We start from the raw sequence: 23281 nt of genomic DNA, 5'->3' as shown, positions 1-23281 counted from the left end.
TTGCGGCCGTAAGGGAAAGTGCAAATTAAAAAAAAAATAGTTAGGCATCATGTTAAGCGTAAACGTTATGGGTATAAACAATAAATTTTATTTATTCACTGCTACAATAAGTTTAATTATGTGCTTATTACTCTTAAATTTGTTGACTTGCGCTTTACCTGCTTCATAACGCCGCACACTTCACGCTTCCGATGCGCTTTCTCACTCGCCAATGATCGCCAAGTTTGCGCGCGGAAATGAGTGCTTCTACGACAAACTTGCCATGGTTTGTATATTTTAGTGCATGTTTCGTTGCTAATTGTGTTGTTTTAGTTTACGTATGACAAGAGCAAATAAAGCTGATAGGTTCGCTTTTTTGGTTCTGCAGGGTCGAGAAGTACAGGCCTCAAAAACTGGACGACTTAATCGCACACGAAGACATAATTAGCACAAGTGGGTAATTGTATTACAGATCGTTCCATGTATCCACTTTTAGATGCTTTAGTTAATTGAGCACCTGTTGCAATTGATTCGGATGTGCTGTGTGTATTGGTGCGCTGGGAGCAAATAAGCTGATGATCCCCGGCTCCCATTCTCGGCCCTGTGTCACGTTGACCCCCTCTTTATTGCAGTTGGGAGGTTTATAAAAGAAGACAAGCTGCCGCACTTATTATTCTATGGGCCTCCGGGGACAGGCAAAACATCTACCATACTGGCATGCGCCCAGCAGATCTACAGTCCCAGAGAATTTAGCTCCAAAGTACTTGAGGTGGGCTATGTGATTGATATCGCTGGACTGTTCTGCAGACGGTTGCCGCGTGCTCTCGAGCTAGACGTTGTGTCCTTGAGTACTAAAATTGTCCAAAAAGGAATGGGAGGTGTTTGCGTGGCATGCATAGACGAGTGAAGTACGCAATGCGGGGTAAGTGAATGATAGTTAAGACCAAAATGTTGCTGATGTGATCAAGGGATGGAATGAGGTGAAATTATGAATGTAGTAGTGTTTTCAAACTTCAGTACAGTGAATCTTTACATATTTTAAAAAAGTATGCCCAACCCAATGTTGGGTCTACTTTGTGAACCAACTGGCATCAGCACTTTTTACTAACTGTGTCACCTTTTTCACCCATTTCAAATTGTTTTATTTTTTAATGGACAAAAAGTACAAGGAAATGAAGAGAACACTCAAGACAATCAGCATGTCACAGCGTTCTTGCTGTGTGTGACACACACACATTTTGAGCTGCCAGTAACATTTTTAGATCAGAGTGAGATGCTTGTCATGCATGTCCCTTTGTCGTCTGGATGAGCATTCACCAAGTAGCTTGGTTTGCACTTCTGTTGGGTCTGCTTTGTATATATTACTGCTACAGATACACTCTTTTACTCAGTGTTTTCACTTCCAGCATGATCATTCGCATGATCATGCTGATTCGCACGCATGATCATTCTCAGCTGACTATATTGCAGGGTAAACCATACATAGTGATGCCATTGTATTAAGCATATTTGATACATAGATAAACTTATACCATTTTAAGTAGTGTTTTCTTGGGAACTTCAGGCATAAAATGAAATGAAATTGTGAAGTCCCACTTAAGAAGCAAAAGCTCATGTTTAAGTAAAGTGTTTACTGAATGTGCATCAGTGTTGGTTTTGCTGCTGGACAATTTCATCCACTACATATTGCTGCCCTCTTGATGAAGCCATTGTAGTGTAACTAAAAACAAACACAAAACCGGACACCACAGGTGCTACACTCACTGTCCTCTGCATGTACTTATCCTGAAGACATTCACGTTGCCACCCGCCAGAGAAAAAAACAGTAGTAGTAGTAGCAATAGTTGTAGTAGTAGTAGTAGTAAGCTATTGTCATAAAGTAAAAGTTTGCAGGCATCTTAACTGTCTCACTTTTCAATGAACACCTGAACTGTCCCACGGAAGAAGCAAGCACAGATTTCAGCTTTCTATTTTATGTTTAACAGCTAAATTATCATGTGTTATAGTTTCTGTGTTGTCATTTATGTTGCATTTTTCACAGTTTAATTTTGACAGGGCTACATTTTCACTGCTGATGGCTGAACTTTGTGCAGGTACTGGTCATATATTTACAAATATACAGTGTGCTATCTTAAACAGTATGTTCAAAGCCCCACTGAAATCACAGAAGTTTTCTTAGCTCAGTCCATATATAATGGCTATTCGTTTTATGTGCTGCTGGCTTTAATTGCATGTTTCTGGTTGATTTCATTTTGTCTGGGATTGCATTGGCATTCTGAGAACTGCTTTGGTTTTCTGCATTCTTTATTTGCATGGGCTTGGAAACATCACAGAATTCGTGTGCCACCGTTCGTATGTGGCAGAACTCTACATAGGCAACCTGAAATGCATAATCCATACAATGTGATGCTTAACATTAAGTAATGGGGACCCCAACCACAGAATAACAATTAACCAAAGATTGTATTTCCTGCATTTTCTATTGTGGTCTACACACTTCCTTTTTAATTGTTGTAATCCTTCCCGAACAGACTGGCTTCTGTCACAATCTCAGTTTCAAAGTGAATGCTTTGAAGATAACTTTGGGTATCCTGTATCAAAAAAATACAATACAAGGATCTGCTCTTTCTTTGTTGCTGCTTTAATCTTGAAAGAATTTAATATGACCAACTTACTTTTAATTTAGCTCAATGCATCAGATGACAGAGGAATTGGTATTGTCCGTGGGGAGATCTTGAGCTTTGCAAGCACAAAAACAATATTCAAGTAAGTTCACTCTTAGTTCAATTCATTTCATTGCGAGCAAAAGGCCACCACGTATATGTTTTCTTTTGGCTTCCCATGTCTCTAAGGTATGCTTGCTTTTCAGCTCTGGTTTCAAGCTGATTGTGCTTGATGAAGCTGACGCTATGACAAATGATGCACAAAATGCATTACGTCGAGGTGAGTATACAACAGTAAGAAGTGTGCTTTTCTTTTTCCAACAAATCATAAAGCAGGAAACTTACTGTTGGTATGTTATGATGAACTTAAAAAAACAAGTGTTTTCTTTAATACATTTAGTTAAAAGGACCCTGAAACAATTTTGACAATCTTGTACGAACATACTAAGTTGTTAGGGTTTAGGCTAACATCTCCAGTATATCATTAAAGCTTGTTTCTCTCTCTCTCCTGATCATTAAGTGATGCAGTGAAGCTCCTCAAGCGAACATATAGAGAGCTAATATAGCAGTGGCCAAGTGTGTTCTACTTTACTGCTGGTGTGACTATTCAGCAGGGGTGCAATCGTGAACATGTTGTCTATTTAAATGTTTTACACTTGGTTACAGCAATACTGTCACTGTGTTTGGCTGGTTAAGCTCTGCACCACCAGGTGGCTACACTGTGCGGGATGCTCACGTTTACACTAAGTCCTCTTCATCACTGTGGTAGTAGTACAGAGGGACTTTAGTTTGCAAAAAGTGTAGTTTGCCTGCATATACCGGAATACCAGACATGCTCGGTGCTGCGACAGAATGCTTGCAATGCATGCTGCTTGGGTAGCTTTCGCGGGAGTTCGACGGCCAGGCAGCTTGTGGAGAGGTTGGAGCGGCTTCGCGCACTGGCTCAAAGACAACCACAAGTCGACAACACGTCACATCATGACACAGATCCAGTGAAGGCAGTGCTTAGCCCCAATCACTCAGCGAATGATTGAAGGAGGAAAAGCATGGCCAAGGAGGAGGGTAACTTATGATTGTCCGTAGCTCTCTTAATATGACACGCTTCACTTAAATTGTGGCGCGAATGTTTTGCTGTAGCTGTACCCTGCACATCTACGAAGTGTGTCCAAACCATCGAGGACCATTTAATAATTGCACAAACTTTTGTTGGGAAAGTACGATTTGTTGACTGCCTTCTGCTTTTTTCCTTCTGCTTCTTTAATTTTGTGATCAGTGATAGAGAAGTTTACGGAAAATGCCCGGTTCTGCCTCATCTGCAACTACCTCTCCAAGATCATACCAGCTTTGCAGTCACGATGCACTCGGTTTCGATTTGGGCCCCTCACAGCTTCCCAAATGTCACCTCGTATCGGTCACGTGATCACCCAAGAAAGGTGAGACGTTCATGTGGCTAAATGGTCATGCTATACATGATTTTGTTTATTAACATCAATACATTTTCTTATGGCAAGGTTTTGAGAAGACAGTGACAGTGTGTGTTCTTGTGTCTATATGTGTGTCTATGCACAGGTGTCCATGCTGGTGCAACACTGCTGCAATACCGCTCTGTATAAATCATTATTGCTTTAAATTATGCAATAATGGTATGTTCCTTAGCTGCAGAAAGGAAAAAGTTACATCTATAAATTGTTTTATTCATCTGAGAACATACAAATCTAATTAAATGTAATGTAGGAGTGCCTTATACTTGCAAGTGCCTAGAAGCACATGCAGTCAAACCTGGCTGGTACATTCACTGTTCTTGAATTTTCCATGTGCTACATTGTGTTAATGCAGTCAGGATCCAAAGACTCCTACATTCTAGTGCCAGCCTCCTGGGTTTCACATTCTTTTCATGTGGTCCCTTCAAGAATGTGCTACTGGGTTTCCAGGTGTGCTTCATTCCACAAGAGCCTAGTGCAGGAGCCCAAGCTACGAAATGCACCCTGGCACCCGAGATCACACTCAATACTTAGCTTGAGTCGGAGCAGACAACATGATGCAGAGGGATGTGTACAGAGCTCAGATCAGTTAATAGCAATATGGGAACGCATGTCCAGTAGGACCATCTGTTCCTTCTAATGATAAACAGCAGTGTGGTTACGAATATGTACTATTAAAGTTGAATGCCTGTCCTTGGGCTACATTCATATTGTATGTGGGTGTAAATATAGTCACATGTTGACTCGATTCCATGGTGCAAGCGATAACCAACCATCAGCCACAAGCTATTGCCATCGAAAGCTGCACAAGTGGGTACCTCAATCTTGGGATAAATGACCTCCCCCATAAGGACCACGACTCATGTCCTTGGTAAGATGGATACTGCCCACACAGACAGACAGGCAGTTATCCCAGCACCCACTCATACTCTCACTGGTAGTGTCAGTGGTTAGCACCAATGGCTATCAGCAGACAGCGTGGGTGGTACTGTCAGCCATGTACTCGCATGTTCCTATTTACCAGATCTGCGTTTTGTGCATTCCCCTGATCACACTGTTTATTGGCTGTCACCAGCTATAACGTCCATTGTTGTGCCCTATTACTGTGAAACAATATTAAAGAATAATATGGAAGAGGAAGTGAAAAGGGGGGAAAGAGAGAGGAAACAATATCAAAGAGGGTAAAAAGAATGACAGGCCTTAAAGGGACCCTAAAATAATTTTGTACAAACGTACTGAGTTGGTGGAGTAGGCCCTTCTGATCATTAATTGATGCATCTAAGTGCTCTGAGTAAAGTGTGTAATTTATTGTAAGGTTTTAAAAACATACGTCGCTGCCGATCGCAGCACACTGCTCTGCGGAATTTTGAGCCCCCCCTCCCCATATGACGTAAATTACTCAATTGACGTCAGTACGGCGAGCTATCCCATTGGCTGCCCAGGGCACGTCATCGATAATTTTTCCATGTTTATGGTGAACAAATGATGTTTGTAGTAGTTGGAATGTTAGTTACTTTGCTTCTATAACGCAACGCCTTTGTTGCGTTGTGGGCTGCAAGCGTAGCGACTGGCAATATGTCAAGCTGCGACATCGTGTCCCTCTGCAAGGCAGCAGACGAGCGGACTGGCTGCAGCGCATCTGACTGTCGCTATCCGATCGCCGCCAGAATTTGCATGTTTGCGGCCGTCCCTTAACTGGAGGATTACTACCACAATAGCATTTCGCAAGTCTGGTATTAGGGTAAATGCAAGCGAGGGGACACGGCCTGGCCGTTTGGCCGTGCCGTTTCACAGGATGAGGAGAAGCGCAAATGTGAATGGTCTTCACGGTGCAGCCACCTGGTGGCACAGAGCTCAACCACACACTGTAGCAGTAATGAAGTGTATTCTTCTTTGCTGTTGGTGTAAATTTTCGCATGGGCTCAATCGTTAACATGCAGTTTTTGTAAATGTTTAAAATGTTTTACGCTTGGTTAGAGCAATATTAGCTAATTGTTTGGCTGGTTAAGCTCTGCGCGAGACAGGTGGCTGGACCGTGCAGACCAATCAGACCGCTCACGTGCGTCTACGCTAAAGTTGCTTCATCAGCTTGAGTTTATGCCTCCACCCATCCGTCGAAAGGCCCAGCCCGCCTGTGGTTACCGGAATATCAGACACGTTTGGCACTGCGACAGAATGCTCACAACACACTCTGCTTCGATAGCTCTCGCTTGCGGTCGACTGCCAAGCAGCTGCCGGAGAGGTTGAAGAGGTTTCACACGCTCGTTCCTAGAGAACCGGAAGTAGACGACACGACATGCCATCATGACGCAGAGCCAGTGAAGGCGGAGCTTAGTCCCCATCACTCAGCGAACGAGTTGAGGAGAAAATGCATGGCTATGGAGGAGAGTAACTTGTAATCGTTCGTAGCTCTCTTAATATGAGACGCTTCGTACAAATTGCGGTGCGAACGAGTAACTTTAGCTATACCCTACGCGTCTGCAAAATTTGTCCGAACCGTTGCAGGTGCCCTTTAAGGATGTTAATTGAGTCTGTTTTGGTGAAATCATTAGTGAGGTGTTTGCAGACGTATGCTTTTGCAATCTCTTTCTCTCGAAGTGGCAGGAGCCTCAGATTTTGTCTGCCAACCTTACCTTGCGTGGTGTTTTAACGGCACAAGTAGAAGTGAACAGGCTGCATTCCAACGGTACCAGTGTTGGAATGCACTAATACCGTTGAGATTGAGCCCATGTAAGAGGTGCTGAAGCTGAAAAGATGTCTTGTTTAAATGCCTTGTCCTTTTAATTTGTCTATATAGTTGCCTATATCATCTAGGTGCCTGCACACTCCTCCCCCCCGCTGGCACCAAGGCAGCCGACACCGTGGCTCAAGGACTCACAAGCTGAGCCACCGGAGTGCTGCGGCTGGGGTTGACAGGGGACCGGATGGTTGGCTACAGGCGTATAACAAACCATTACATATTACAAAGGGTGCATTTTCCTTCCGCACACCCATCACGTTATAAGCAACAGGCGGACGCATGGCGCCACCCTCAAACCAATACAGATCAAAATCCTTTGACTTATAATCACTATCATCAGAACAATATTCGGCCAAATGTAAATTTTGTCAAGCCAGGGCAGACATAAGTCACATTATCTGGGCCTGCCCTTGGGTGCCGCGACAGGGCCGGAAAATTAAGGGTGGGAAGCAGTGGGAGACCGTGCTGCTGAGCTCGGCCCCTGAAGACTAACTCTTGGCTCTCCAGCAGGCCGAGGATGCCGCCAGAGCCCAAAGGCTTCTGGCCGCCACCTAGGCAGAGTTGGCGCCACCCCCCCCCCCCCTGAATCTGCCGGCTACCTAAATATATGTTATTTTCCTCTTTCTCTCAATTTGTTTTAGGCTGACCGTCACAGCTGATGGCAAGAAAGCACTCATGGATCTGGCCCAAGGTGACATGAGGAAAGCACTGAACATTCTTCAGGTTGGCTCCTAATCCCCTCATTGGAGTCTTAATTTTCATAAAAAAAATTTCGCTTGCATTAATACAAAAGGCAGTTTATTCAACTATGTAAGTGATTACATTGTAACATGAACTTAATATTATTCACGGCCTAAAGTGTTGCAGCCTCAATTGGAGTCTGCTGCAATGCATGATCAACAAGGTCTTCTTTCTGTTTGCAAAACAAGGCTATGTTATATATAAATGCATTTCAGGTCCTTTTCCCTCCTCTATTTTGATTTTCTTGCAATTTCAGTGCTTTAGGGCAGTCAGCATTTTTTGCTGGGATCAATCAGAATCTAACATGTAGTGCTCAGAATTAATCTTTGCTTGAAGTTGCTTGCTCATTGTATAGTTCAACTGCGCCTGAAATTGCACATCAACACATCTGTGCCCTGTTCTTAATAAGTAAATCAGGCAGCTCAGCCCCTATGCACTGAACTATGCTTTATTTTGTCTCTAAAGGTCATCACTTATATGGGGTGGGAAGGGAAGTCTGGAGCCAACTTAAACAGCATAAATGGTGGAATCTGTGTTTTTGCTACAATGCAGAGCACAAGCATGGCCTTTGACGAGGTGAATGAGACCAATGTCTACCTGTGCGTGGGTCACCCACTCAAGGAAGATATCAGTGACATTGTCAGCACCCTGCTCAATGAGGACTTCGCTTTCTCCTACAACCGTATCTTTTTGTGCTGGCTTGTTTTTTGTTACTCTTGGGCATGCTTGCTGGCTGCTGCATGCTTTGCAGTTGTGAACGCATGTTCGCAGAGACTTCTAGAGGTGCATAAATCTTTGCTTTCGCATTTGTCATCCTTTTCAAACATTTTTGTCAATGCCCTGCTGTATGCGAGTACAAGCAGTAATTGCAGTGCCTTGGATGCAGAGCTTTTACCTATGGGTGTTCTGTGGGGGGAGCTGCACATACCCTCTACATCTTGAGAAAGATTGCCCATCAAGCAATTGCGTAAAGCGACATGCACACATGACTAGTATGCAAACTTGGTAAGAGTGCATCACATCTGTTGCCACAACGAGGTGTCATTTCCTTTCACAAGATACAAAGGGCCAAATCCATTTTCTTGGCGAGAAGGATCGGCTTTTTGCTCAGCCAAACAGAAAAGTGTACGAATTGAATTCTTGGAGAGACATGATATCTGACATGATTTATTTTTTTATTATTATTATTTTAGCTGCACGTGTAGTATGCACTGTGCATTATAAATAAAGATGGCTGCTGGGTTTACAGATCACTACTTCTAAAAGTAGGGTGAAGGGCTCATTTATTTTGAGGTGCTATGGGAAATGCAAGCTGGATGCATTGATGAAGTGAGTGTTTGCAATAGAATGTCATAAATTCATTATGAGTGATAACTATATTGTGGCTATGTTCCACTTTGACATTTGTGATGATCTGGCTATTACAGAAGTGATCTATGCGAAAATGGGTGCAGGGGTTGTTTTAGAAGATGTAAAGGGGCCTGCCTAAAGCGTGCAAGCGTATTTGCATGGTTTATGGTACGCTGAGTAATTGGGGCTATTGTGTCATCAGTCAGTTAGGTGCTGGACGATGATTAGGCAAAAATTTTTAATTGATTTGCAGGCTTAGTCTCTACTGGAGAAAATGAACACTGAACTTGCTTTGTTTAATACATATGTACACCTAAATTACTCATGGCACCCATAAAATTATGCATGGAGTTAATTTCCTTTCCCTTGTCCTCTTGTAGCTTCAATGCTAGTCAGGGAGGGAAGGTGTTAAAGGTCCGAAGTCGGCGCCCCTCGATGATTCGAGTGCACGGTGCCAGCGCGAAGGAAGAGCCGTTGTCCGATGAAGTGACGCTTTATTCAAACGCCGAAGCGTCTGTCCGGGTCCAAGCTTGAAGCTCCGCTCTCCTCCACACAATCAAACATGACTTTTTAAGCCCTCAGTTGTACAAAGGATTCGCAAACCAGCCAATCACACATGCGAGTTCACATCATTGTAACCAATAGCACAACCACTTTTGTGCCGCACACGGCATTGGTGGAAACAGTGGCACTCCTTAGAACACGCCAGGGGATAGGATTTCTCAAAGACACGTGCCACCTCCCTCTCCCCTACGTTGGGCTGCGAGTATCGGCCCCTGATGTCTTCGCTCTTTTCACCTGCAACCGGCCGCCATACAAGCTGCCGAGAATGTTCCGTGAAATCGCAGATTATTAACTCCATATCCGCCGGACAGCGGGCTACCCTGCCAGTACTGAGAAATCTGTCTCCCGTGCAGCTGTGTGCCGGTTCGCTTGAAATACAAACACCATAATTAGGACCCGATGGCAATAGCACATAAAAGCATTCCTCGGCCATAGCCGGCTAAGTGATAAAGCGACCGCCATTTTCACGGGAATCCTTAGCAGGCTCACGCGGATGGCAAACATCAAAGCAGCTGGGCAGCATCGCGTCGCCCAAATTCCGTGACGGGACATTTGGGGAGCGCGTGGGCATTATCGGTGGCGGTGACCTCAAGCACCCCCCTTCTTTCATCTCCACGCTCGTCTCCCCGAACGCTCCCCTTCAGCTCGGCCCTTGTACCCTTTTGTTCCGAGCGGGGGTGCAGTTCTAGAGCCTTTTCTACGGTGCAGCCACTAATCTGCTTTCTCTTCACGCGTGTGTGCTGCCCGCGTCCCCTCTTCGCGGAACCCATATGCATGCCTCATTTCTGGTTATTGGCCGATACAGCAGGTGTGGGCTCGTCCTACGCTTTGCTGTAGTCGCCTAAACTGGGCCACAAAATAACAGCGAGGTGAAGTCCCTAATCCCAAACTGACTCATGGTGTCATAAACTTAACTTGCGGATTGTTTTCCCTTGTGTGCTCAGATAATCTAGAAAGGTTGCCAGGTTGCACGTTTCTTAATTCTTTAATGAAGTGCAATTATTTTTAAAGTTATCAATAAACTAGCCTTGGCCATACATTCATAAAATTTATGGTGGTATGGGCAGCTGGCTGTAGTGTTGTCATTCATATTTTGCTTGTTTTGTTTTCCTATAATATGAGCCTCTGTGTCTCTGGCATGTCATGGGAAATTTTTTTGCAATTGCTATTGCATCCCTTTAAACTTACATTTGCATCTGTGAAATCATCTGGTGCACTGTATACTGAATGACATTGTTTATCCTGTGTCCTTAACATCGCTTCCCATTGTGTCCCAGACATCAACAAGCTAAAAGTGGCAAAAGGCTTGGCTCTTCAAGATGTACTAACACAGGTCCATTTGTATGTCCATAGAGGTGAGTTGATACCAGATCACCTCCCGCATAAATGTGTGCCATTTCCGCCATAGCATCATACTTTTTTGTTATGGTAATGTTATTTGCATAAATATGATACCACAGTGCCTGGAATAAAGAATGCAAAAAAGCAATCTTAAAGCCAGAAGGTTTAGTGCAAGACATCCTGCTATTGTGTACATCAGATAAGTACATCAGTGAATTGAATTACAGCAGCTGGTACCAAAGAAACTAAAATCATACAAATCACAATAAATACAATGAATTGAATAAATACAACATTTCATTGTACTTAACACACCCACATATCTTAACTGTAATATTTATATCGCACGTGAAATTTCTGCATTTCAAACCCCAAACTGGTCACTTCTGCGCTGTTAGCTGTATAACTACTCTAATCTTACATGGGTAATTTATTCGCTATTTTTATATAAATTCTAGTAATACTATATTTGTTACTCAGTGATATTGTTATACCAACCAAAAGTATTGCATTTCACATCGTCATTTGTGATTTCTGCAGCAATTAAGGGAGCTTTCTCTCTTTTCTTTTTTTTCTTTCTTATACTGTGCCATGTAGCATGAAATGTTTTTTTTTTTTTGTAAAACTGTCTAATACAATGTCCACCTGCTTTGGTCTCACTGAGACTGGCAGTATCGCAAATAAATTATATACTGACAAACTGCACATAGCATAAATAATACATAAAAAGAAATTGCCATGTATTCACGAAATATGAGCTCAAATTCCTATTAAAAATTTGATAGAACCCTTTTGTTTACTTTCAGGGCAAAGAATTTTCATATTGATACTGACGAACAAAAAAAATTTGCAGTAAGCTTGCCTTAATTCGTTCCAGGCTTTGATAGCGAGAGAAGTCATCAATTGATTGATTGTGATGTACAGGCAGGGTTGATTGCAAATGGAGCATTGTATCAGTGGCTAAATTGCATCGCATTGCAACCTGTGTTCTTTGTTTCATATGTAGCAGGCAACACTACGAAGGCTAAGGAGAATTCTCACACTGCTCACATTTGCAACCAAAAAATAGTGCATTACATATGAAAGAAAGATATAGATATGCGTCATGCAATTTGATGCGACTATATGTGTTATACACTTATGTTGCTGAATATGACATGATTATTACATAGAAGGCGTTGTACACCTTGTAAGATTTGAAAGTTGGAGTCTCGGGAGCCTGGCATCACTCAGAGGGTCAGTGTAGCCCACGCCAGCAGCACGTCTCAAAATGAGTACGCTATTGGAGCGTCACACTGACATTGAGCGGGCCCACGCTATCGTCTGAACTTTCACAACTAGAGTTGCTAACTTCTTGATGAGTGCATGGTCAGGAGGTTGGAGGAATAGAGCAGCGGGTTTATTCACAGGGGTGGGGCAAACTTATTTACAGGAAAGTCATACTGGCAGGCCCACTCAGAGCAGTTCATTGTAGCACCCGGCTACATCGTTCTCATTCTACTACTTGTGTAGCTACTTATGTAGCTTTCTCAGCCTTGCCTGATATCTGTGAAATGGAGTACTATAGCAACAGCAACTTCTGATGTAGCATCTGGTCTTCAGTTGCTAGGAGCTGCATTAGCACTTGCAATGATTCTTTTCATCAGGTGCACACAAGCTGCTCATGCACACTATGCACAGCTGTTGCGATGCTACCTGCTATGCTCATGAATATTCATCCTCAAGATGTAACGTGCATCCATTCCTGCCGATTGCGCTTTGATTTTCACACTCCTCACAAGAAACCAACTGAGGTGCTTTGAACAGTCTGCAGCTGTGATGGAGCTCCTAGTAACAAGAAATCACATATGGACTAGATGGTGTGGTATACAGCACTTGCTTGTGTAAGGTCTGCCCACATGTAAGGCCTACACCCCCACTTTGTAGCAAAAAAAAATTGGAAAGAAAAGTTTCACTAAGCATCACATGCGTACCTTTGTGAATTGATTAATTTCCGTAAGATGCTGCTAGAAGGCAATTGTTACTGTCCTGCCAACGATGGCATCATCCCATCACATCACAAGTGCACAATACAGTGCACTTCAATGGTGTCGGCACTGCTGTGGTGTGCACTGCTGCAGTGCATTGTTTAGCTGCATCGTACTTTCAAGTGCATGAAGAGGGCATCACTGCAAGAAGTGTGCGCATGGATTTCGAATGCGTAGTTTACAGTTTCGTTCATTGTCGAGCTTCAAGATGCTGCGAATCTCTAGCAGAATATGAATAGCACAGAAGTCAACTAGCTTTGGGAACGCGCCAGTAAGGCAAGCTTGTCAGACAAGGGCAGTGGAAGCGATGAGGATTACTGAATAAAAGTATTTGTAATCGGTCGCTAGTGTTAGTGTTATTCTGTACACTGGCCTGAGAACAGATCAAGGCACCAGTCAGCAGCCATGTGCCTGCTTCAAAGCAAGGCCCACTTGCTGTACAAAAAAATTTCTTAGTGTGGTGGCCTTACATGAGTAAATACGGTAGTTTTTCAGTACTGTATAACAGAAGGACAATAGAACATTGTCGTAGCATTGAACTTTGGCTTTAGGGTGGCATCGTTTTGCCTGTGGTTATGATAGGACATTGGTCATGCAAAACTACAAGGATGGCTTAATCAAGACAGGTTTACAGGCACATTGAGAATTGAAGCGATCAACAATGGTTGAACGAAGGTCATCGCTGTAGCCAGCAATCCAACAAAGGTACTAGTATTCGTCAGGAAGGTTGTTGGCCATGGCGGCCGCATTTCGATGGGGGCAAAATGCGAAAACACCTGTGTAGTAAGGTTAGGTGCATGTTAAAGAACTCCAAGTGGTCCAAATTGCCGGAGTCTCCCACTATGACATGCCTCATAATGAGATCATGGTTTCGACTTGTAAAACCCCATAATCTATATTTTTTCATTTGAAGGTCACTGTCGAGAATTTAGCTACTGGTCCCTTGTTTTGATTACTTGAGACATTGCCTGTACAGCAGAGCAGTAACCAAACAAGTAAAATACCACATGTAACTTATACAGTTGCTGTTGCACTGACTTCTTTATTATAACTCTTAGGGTAATGTGATTATAAGTAGTCGGGTTGCATTAGTGCCCTCAATTTCACTTACTAGCAATCTTTGTTTGTTCTAATTATTTTGTTGCTTTTTGAAAACAGTTGAACTTCCAGATAAAGTGAAGATGTACCTGATTGACAAAATGGCAGAAATTGAGTAAGTATCTGCAGCTTTAAACCTAGATGCACAAATAATTAATGGAGTAATGTGCTTGCTCTACAAATACATTTCAGCATAACCTTTCAGCGTTGCTCCAAAATCTGTTATGCATTGCATTTTGTTTGCTTTCTTTTCATACATATGTCTCTAAACATAGTTGCACTAAACTGTTGTAGAATAAATTTTCCATTTGCTATATTTGTCCTATAAAAAATGTTCATGGTAATGCGGCTCTTTGCACCTTATAATGGTTTTCGTTTACTATGGACTGTCTTGTCTCTAGCTAATTTTATTTGTCTGCATAATTCTCTCACAGGCATTAAAATGTAACTGCAGAACTAAGCTCTGGGCACTTCGTTGTATTACTGAAGAAAGTTCTGTGTGCTCATTGAAACAGTGCAGTCAGGGTATCTACCAACCGGGAAAACTGGGAATTTCCTGGGATCTTGAGTAGTCTGAAAAAAACTCAGGGAAAACTCAGGGAATTTGTGCGGCTATTTATTATTTTTTTATTTTATTTTATTCAGAATACCCCTTAAGGCCCTCTGGCAGGAACATACTACATGGGGGGGTTGCAGTAACGCATACAGATGTAATAAGTGAGTAATAAGTTGGAAAGAAAACGGGAACTGGTAAACAATAATCACAAAAGAAAATAATACAACACCAATAAGATTATTGTAGTAGTAGTAATAATAATCAGAAGTGTACAAAAAGAGAATACGAATCACAAACACACGACAAATGGAGGGTAATCAGGGTCACAGAAAGCACTCGGACCATTAATGTATAACAAATCAGAAAACAATACAACACGTGAACTTGAAAGGAAAAGGCAAAACACCGCAATAAGAATAGGAAGAATAAAAAATGTGCATGTTACATAGAGGACAAGAACATCTTTTAACATCATTCGTAGTGGAAAAAAATGGGGGGGGGGACATGACACAAGAAAGGTTTACGCACTTTCATTAATGATTAGAAGTTTCTGGAACTCGTTTATGTCGGTGACGGTTGCGATGTGTGATGGCAAGCTATTCCAATTGGTTATGGTGCGCGGTATGAACAATCTGGCATAAGTTAGTGTGCGACATGTGAAGCATTCGATTTTAAAAGGGTGGTCACGGCGGGAAAGATGGATCAGGGAAAATTAGTTGTAATTTTATCGAAATGGTCCAAAGTCGCGGTAATGCTGGCTCGAGTAACAGACAGGAATTGTAATGAATCATCTTTGATGCCCCCTCGTCTGCTGGCGGAGTTGCCAGTGTACAGTGAACGACCGGCTTTCCGGATTTTCGATAATTTGGGCGGCTTCGCGGCACCGTCACGTATCCCATAGAGTCAATGTATCAGAACGTCTGAAATTTCGGACGCAAGAACTCTTCGCCATCCGATTTTCCTGAGGTTTTGCCGTGACCGCAGGTCCGAAACGGCATTAATCAATGCCACCACCACTGCACTTTTGGTTACCTCGCCGCCTCGAACCGGCACTCTCGCACACAGATCTGCCAACAGCCGTAGCCACAACTGCGGCAACGCTAGGCCTAGCTGCTTCGATGTCCGCTATGAAGCTTCTTGCCATTGGGTGCCGTGTTTTTTATTGAAAGAATTCGCTGCTTTCAGCAATGGCACGGACTCCGCTTTTGAGGTCCTTGCGATTGGCTTAGAAGCTTGGAAAGCACGGTGCGTTGCATAATGCCGATTCCGGAAAGTTAGCTTCGCCTCTGTACAGAAATGTTACTTGGTGAAGCATACACAAAAGTATTGCAGTGAAGCATAACAGGCTGTGAAGGGGCTATTGCCACGGGACACAGTATGTATTTCTTAATCATACACGTGTGCACCCGGTATTTCCTGTCACTGTATGAGCACCGATATGCCTAATTTGTGTACTGACAGGCCTACAGAGCATTTTGGAATGTGCCTGTGGCAGTTTGAGCCCTTAAAGGCAGTAAATGGCATGCATTTATTTTTTCCAACTGGCCAATTTTTTGGACATTCTCGAAGCCTCTAGGGAGTTTAAAAAATCGGACGTGGACTGTGCAACTGACCAAGAAGATGCTCTAAATGGTCTGTGGGGCGAACGAGTGGTGGAAGAAGGACAAGAACAGAAAGAACCTACGCATTGAGGAATGAACAGGAAAGGAAACGTGCTGCCGCCGTTTTGAAGGAGCTTGAGCTCAAGAAACAAAGTGTTAGCTGATGCTGACATGCAGGTGTCCCTCATCCAAACCAAAATAAACTCTTTAAAGCAGTGAAACACAACACTGAGGTGTCATGCGCGGGCTGAGGGTATGTCAGGACAGTTGAAGTTGACTTGCGAGCTGTTGAGAGAGAATCTCAATTGTGACAAAGTTCGGGCCTCACACCGCTGAGCTTGCTATCTGTTGATAGAAATAGCTCATATTCGAAAATATTTGCTTGTATCTCCTTTTAATTTGTATTTGAGAACGTCCAGCTCGATTTGCATTTTTTTTTAAATTTATTTGCTGTGCATTTTACTGACCTCTCCCTTCTATTCTCTTCTTGAATAACATAAACACTACTCCTTAGTATTCAAATTGGATTAAGTCGTCTTTTTTAAAATTTTGTTCATGTGCTTACTAGAGGGAGACAGCATTGGGCGATATGGTTTCAGCCCATCTTGACATAAAACATAGTTTTGCATCACTCAGGGAATTTTGCAAAGGCACTCAGGGAAAACCTGGAAAACTCGGGATTTGGAAATGTCAACTTGGTAGACAGCCTGGTGCAGCCAAGACTTATCAAATACAGAAATCTACGTACCTTAGGGTTGGATATTTGGTAAATTATATTTCCAATTTACAATTTATTGTGTTCATTAAAATTATTGAACTAATCAATCACTTAAAACCGTGTGAGCCAAATAACTGATCCCTCTTATTAATTTTTCTGCGTCAATATTTAGATAGTTTCTTTGGTAATGTAAGTTAATTACCTTGGTTCACTGGTAGCATATCCAGAAAGTATCCAAAGAAAGTATCCAAAGGCTGCCAGCCTAGAATGCCACTGGAAGAAGGTAAAAAGATGGAACATTTTACAGCGAAAGCTTTATATGACGAACTTTCCGTAGTTTTTTCAGCATCTGGCAAGAGAAATGGACTTGGGGATTTCTAACAAACTTATACAGGTGTAGTGCTTCGGTACAGATTAAAAGCCTCGCCATGAACAATAGCGCAACGTCAAGGTTATTGCAGTGTATAAGCAGGAGAGGTATTGGCGCCAGAAACAGCTGCGTTATCGATGGGGCAGACACTTATATTTCATACACCGGAAGAACCACATGCGTACAAGGAGCGTCAGAGAAAACAGCAACGAGAGTGTAAACGGCGCCGGTGCGAAACGGCTACTGACGAAGAATGTTCCTGCAACGCTGAATGAAAACGACAATCGTGAGCCCGGGCACCTCCAAACGAGCAATGACGCTAGACTTGAAATGTAAAAAATGACAACCATTCCACTCTGTAAAGATGAAATGGCAGCAAAAGCACTTTGCCTTTTGTTTGAGAGCTTTGATTGTCGTCAGCTTTTGCTGCCATTCCATCTTCACAGAGTGGAATGGTTGTCATGTTTTTTTTAATAGAATTTATTTTCGCTAATTTAACCCTGACAAGACATGCACAATTAGCTTGATTTACCTAATCGTTTACCCAAAAGAAGGGTTTATCCTACGTGGGTGCCTTTCTATACTTTTTCAACCACTATCAAGTTAAAGGATGGGTCAAATTAGCCAGTGTCCTGGTCAACAGAAGTTCCATGTTTCACTTTCTTCATAAAGTCAATTTTGATGCCACAGTATAAGAAACCATCAAACACAGGACATGTGATCATTTTCTTTAGGTGTCGCACATGAAACTCAGCATCACCACATACTGGAATAAAGTCTGTTAATATAATCGCAAATTTTAACTGACATTTAGCACCAAGCCAGTAACTTCTGTTACTTAATTCTATTTTTCTTAAATATGAGAATGTGTTTCAACTTATCAAATATTCTTGTAGAACGATTGACCTAGAACTTGCAGCAGCATAAACAAGGCATTATCTGAAATGCCTGTGACGGCACTGAGCGCTTGCACTCAGGAGCAGCAAACCTTAGAGGTTTTCTTGATGCACCATGAAGCATGGCCACATTGCCTTTGGAGTCAAAAACTCATGCCCTACTCAGAGCCCAGCTTCTATTTCACCATTAAGTCCACCTCACTCAGCTTGTGCAGTCGTTGTTTGATGGCGCTCAAGGTATGCAAACCATCACTAGTTGAAGAAGTTTGTCCACATATGCACAAAATTCAGTCATTTTTCCAGTTCCTCCACCTAGTCGCAGTCACAAGTAGCACTAATATGTCACCGAGTTCTCACAGTCTGAATTTGTATTGGTATTTTTAATTTACTTTTTTTTCATGTGATGTAGGCATGTTTTGTCTTGTAAAAATCATCTTACCGAATCTATCAAGAGTGGCAGAGTTCATCATCTGTCTGTCAATGAGTCTCTGTAGCTCATATTATTCAGTATCAAAAATAATACCCATGTTCTTGTCCATTCCATACCTTAAGTTATCCATTATCTGAAACGGGAAGTTTTGAATAACAATGCTTTTCATCAATAGAAACTTGCAAGCACCTATCGGGAGCTTTAGACATAGCTGAGTTAAGTAATGTTGACTAGCTAAGTTGAATAAGTTGACATTAAATAGACACCAAAGAGAAAAGTCATTCATTCGTTCATTTAAAAACACAGTTAAACCTCGATATAACGAAATCTGTAAAATTGGCAATTTGCTTCTTTATATCGAAATTTTGTTCCATTGAAATTCAGCCTTTTATGGAAGTAAGTACCGTCGCCAATTGATTGTTCTTACAAGGAAAGATGCCGCAGAATTTTCCGAATAATTGGGCAATCAAGAATGCAAATGTGAATAAGAAAACAATTCACTTTGATAAATTTGGGAGTCAGCAACGAATGGTATGGTTTCATGCCCCCTCGACAATATCTTTACATTGGCCGTACGAATTAAGCAAAGCCAGCTACCCTTTCGTGTGCATTCCACCCCCGCGGCTGATAGCGTCGCCAGCACTGGGACGACGCTATTGGGAAAAGCGCTGGCAGTGGGGTGCAATGCTTCATCTGCCTCTCACTCCAATAAGTCACCGAAACTGGAGATTACGCAACCTCCAATACTAAATGCGCGGTAAGACAGCTTACAAGACGTCACGCCCTCTCGGCACGCCCACTGTTCGCGCATGCAGCAGATTACCTGTAAAGCAGGATGTGCGGCTGCGCAAGTGCTCAGCAGCGCTTACAGCCATGTATACCCACGGCCGAGAACGTGCTCCAGAAATCGAGACACGCACCTACTTACCCCCCACTCTGCCCCCTCGCTTGCGCTTGATTACGCTACCGTGAGCACGCTCCCCTCCCCTTCCTTCCCCTTGGACGTGCGGGAAGGCGGCTTTCGTAAAACCACCATCTTTCTTGTCTCCCCTCGCACACTTTGACTCGCACGTATAGCACACAGCGCATGGGGTGCGATAGGATCTTATTACACTTGGACATCATATGGAACATGATGTGGCTCCACTTCAGCGGTCGATCCTGTCATGCGGCGCGCAATCGGAAAGGTACGTTTGTAAGCAGCCGCTTGTAATTCAATCATTTGACTGTCTAGATCCGCTGAAGTTTTCATTTACTGTCTTGGGTTTTCATGTCAACGCGCGGCTTCTGCCACTGCCGGGCCTGAATCGCCCGTGCTGTCACTCTCCATGTCGTCCTCATCACTGTCGCTAGGCGACACTTCGGCAACAACAAAGGCAACGATGGCGCGAACCTCGTAGCCGGCAATTTTCGGGGTCGCAGCAGCGCTGCTGAGGAACTGCTTTGCGTTTCAAATGCCACACACCGTGGTCAACAGCAGATCCCTGTCGCATGCCAGAGCGACTTCTTCGTGTCAGGTTCGATAGCGCGAACAATGTCTAATTTTTCTTCTATACTGAGCACCCGGCGTCTTTTTTATCCGAGCTTTGGCATGACGCGAGTCCTTGGTCGCACGATGTCACAACGCTCTCTGGCACGGTACCGAAATGATGTTGATGTTAATGTGATGCAGATGTGGCTTCACACGCAAACGCACAGGGCGCTTGGAATACATTGTTCCTATCTCTGAGACTTGTTGTTCTGCCAGGCCGCCCAATGGAGACTGCACCGCCGTGTTTGCGCAATGAAAAGTGGAAACACTATGTGCTAACCGATACGTATGCAGCACGTGGTACGCAGTAAGCTGGTACGGTTTATGCGGATACAAAACACATTATGTTCAATGGCCGCTGAGTCAGGGATTTGAGTTTACTACTTTAAAACGAAACTACTGTTTAAGTGGGTACGGCTTAGCGAGGTTTAACTGTATTGAAATCTTATGCAAACACACTTCGTTATATTGAGGTTCTAAATACATGGTGTTCTATAGACATAAGTTATGTAAAGTTAAATACTTCGTCATGTCGAGAATTTCGTTGTATTGAAGTTCGCTATATCGAGGTTTAACTGTACTGTCAGCACCGTTGTGGGGCCATTACAGGAAAAATTATCGCTGTATTAGTCAATTACCCTTTAAAATACCAAGAACAGCACTCTTCCCGTGAGTGGATGCTTGGTAAGCGAGAAAAGATGCAAAAAGAAGACAGGAGGGAAGGCTGCCTTCAAGTTTTCGCAACAGGTCCCTGTGATGTCATAGATTTTGATGGTGCTGCTCGAGCCCAGTTAATTGTTAATCGGCAAAGATGGCTGACATTTTATTCTAAAGAACCCAAACACTGAACTGAGCAAGTTTCAAGAGCATTTATGGATCCACAACTGCCATAATGTGAAGAAAGCCCTTTGAAATTTGTGGTACCCAATGTAACTTTGAACTTCTTGTTCTCTTCTAATAACCAACCTTTCACCATGAAATTGATGCAGATAGAGATTTAAAGCGTACTCTATCAGACTAAACTAGATTAATGTTTCTCTTTAGTGTCCCTTCAAGATTTAAAGTTAACTATTTCTTTATCAACAAGGAGCTTTCTTTCTATACATGCCTCTCTTCTTTTTCCCCCTAGGTATCGACTTGCAGCTGGCACAAGTGAAAAGATTCAGCTAAGTTCGCTCATCTCAGCATTCCAGGTTGCCAGGCAGTTGGCTACATAATTTATAAGCTTGTTTAAGGACTCAATAAACACACTTCTCAATCCTTTGGAAGAATGCTGCATTTGCAAGAAAGGTAACTGGATTAGATTTTTGTAATGTTGCTTTCATTTCTAGACCTAATCAAGGTCAGTGTAGAACTATACACAGCTCTAGATGAGTTAATCTTTATTGGTTTCACCAGTTCTAACAGACCTTTGTTAAAAGAAAGCTTTAGCTCGGGTGGTCCTATCTTAATACATGTAAAAGGAGAATTCGTTTTTCTTGGCAACACAGCACCAAATTTGACGAGGTTTATTGCATGTAAAATGAAAACTTAAACTCTAGGGCCTGTTTGTTTTGAATTTTTAATTTAGGTTGTCAATTTTCTGTTAAAAATTGGAAGAAATTGCTAATTTTCAGAAGCGAAATGCGAAAACACCCGTGTACTTAGATTTAGGTGCATGTTAAAGAACCCCAGGTGGTCCAAAATTTCTGGAGCCCCCACTACGGTGTGCCTCATAATCAAAAAGTGGTTTTGGCACATAAAACCCCATAATTTTTTTTTAATCATTTTCAGGAAACGATGCTGTTAAGTTTACAACTCTCTAACTCAGCAATAAAAAATGGTATCACAATTCTGTGAATTTTGTAGGATAGTACATCTAAAGTGGACAAAACTGATGTGTTGCACATGAATATGAAAAAATTTTGTAATATGGAAACACAGCTTTTGCAGAACCCTTGTACACAATGTAACAAATTCACGTAAGATATAAATTGACATACTGAATTTGTCCGCTATGAATAATCTTATGGATGCCGTTTACAGAACCATGGTATCTGTTTTTGATGCAGAGCTGTTAATTTGTAAACTTCGTGCTTCTATATTTTTCAAATTCGAATTTTTGAAAATATGTTTAGCAGAATTCAGGCCCTAAATCGAAATTACACTTTCAACTGGCACTAAAATTTAACTTTCTCTCTCAAATGCAACAAATTTCATTAAATTTAGTCCAGGGGTTATCTCAGAAAAGCGTCTCCCTGTTTTACATGTATTTGAATAGGCCGCGTGGGAGTTGGACTCAAGCTCAAGCTTCCCTATAAACTGGAAAACTGAAGCTGATAAGAAGACAAATCATGCCAGGCATTCCGTAATGGGGAGGCAATGGAGAAGCAAATCAAATGTATTCTAGTCACTGTGATAGCCACCAAGCTGACACGTTAAGCACTGCATTTCTTCAAGATTGCCTTTCAAACCGTGTGAGTCGGCACTTGCAGCACAACTAGACAGGGCAATTTAGGACTTCAGTGCTACAGAAAAAACAGTGTTGATAAACTCAAATCAGCAACTGCACACTTTTGATCTTGTAATCTCAAGGTGTAAATGTATTATGTTAGCTGTATATGCGCATTTCTTCTTTGCAGGCCTTTGAACTTTAGTGAGCAGTCTCATATCACCCACCATGCTGTGCAAGTCTCGCGAACAGTCGCTGTAGTATAACTGCTTGATGAGTGTGCACGTTTGTAAAAATGAAGATGGGTGTTACATTTATGTCAGCTACAGAGATATCTATTAGTACAGAGCCTGCAAAAGTGACCCATAATTACTAAAGAAATGTTGCTCAAGCTCACGATATTGGAGCACACCCGAGCCACCGAAATGTGTCGGTGTGTTCTTACGCATAATGCACACAAACAAAATGTACTATTTGTGCTGCACAGCACATGCATGCATCTTTACTTACAGTGTGAACAAAACAGGCTGCACATGAAAGAAGGACAACACAAGACTGTTTAACAGGGGTTGAACTTGCCATCTTGTTTTGGTGTGACTTCATTGTCCATTGAGTTCTTTTTCTTTCCTTTTAGTATGTGTGTGTGTTGGTATGTGCACGCATTTCTTTCTTTACTCATTTCATTTATATGTTACAGCGATCATGTCATGTTGTCCACCAGTGTCGTCCAGTCTGTTTTGTTCAAGCTGTAGGTGAAGATGCAG

General features: G+C 42.5%; 1 protein-coding gene across 1 annotated transcript; it reads left to right on the top strand.

The window, feature by feature from the left end:
• Window positions 1-124: 124 nt before the first annotated feature.
• On the top strand, window positions 125-21349 carry RfC3 (replication factor C subunit RfC3). Its single transcript, XM_065427470.2, has 11 exons — window positions 125-265; window positions 368-432; window positions 612-748; window positions 2666-2745; window positions 2849-2922; window positions 3916-4075; window positions 7505-7586; window positions 8157-8286; window positions 10796-10873; window positions 14045-14099; window positions 21216-21349. The coding sequence occupies exons 1-11, from the start codon at window positions 237-239 to the stop codon at window positions 21301-21303; spliced, it is 978 nt and encodes a 325-aa protein (XP_065283542.1). The 5' UTR covers window positions 125-236; the 3' UTR covers window positions 21304-21349.
• The last annotated feature ends 1932 nt before the right edge of the window (window positions 21350-23281 follow it).

The sequence above is a fragment of the Dermacentor albipictus genome, chromosome 2 (genome assembly GCF_038994185.2).
Source record: "Dermacentor albipictus isolate Rhodes 1998 colony chromosome 2, USDA_Dalb.pri_finalv2, whole genome shotgun sequence".
Taxonomy (NCBI): domain Eukaryota; kingdom Metazoa; phylum Arthropoda; class Arachnida; order Ixodida; family Ixodidae; genus Dermacentor; species Dermacentor albipictus.
This window is presented reverse-complemented; position numbering and strand designations above follow the sequence as displayed.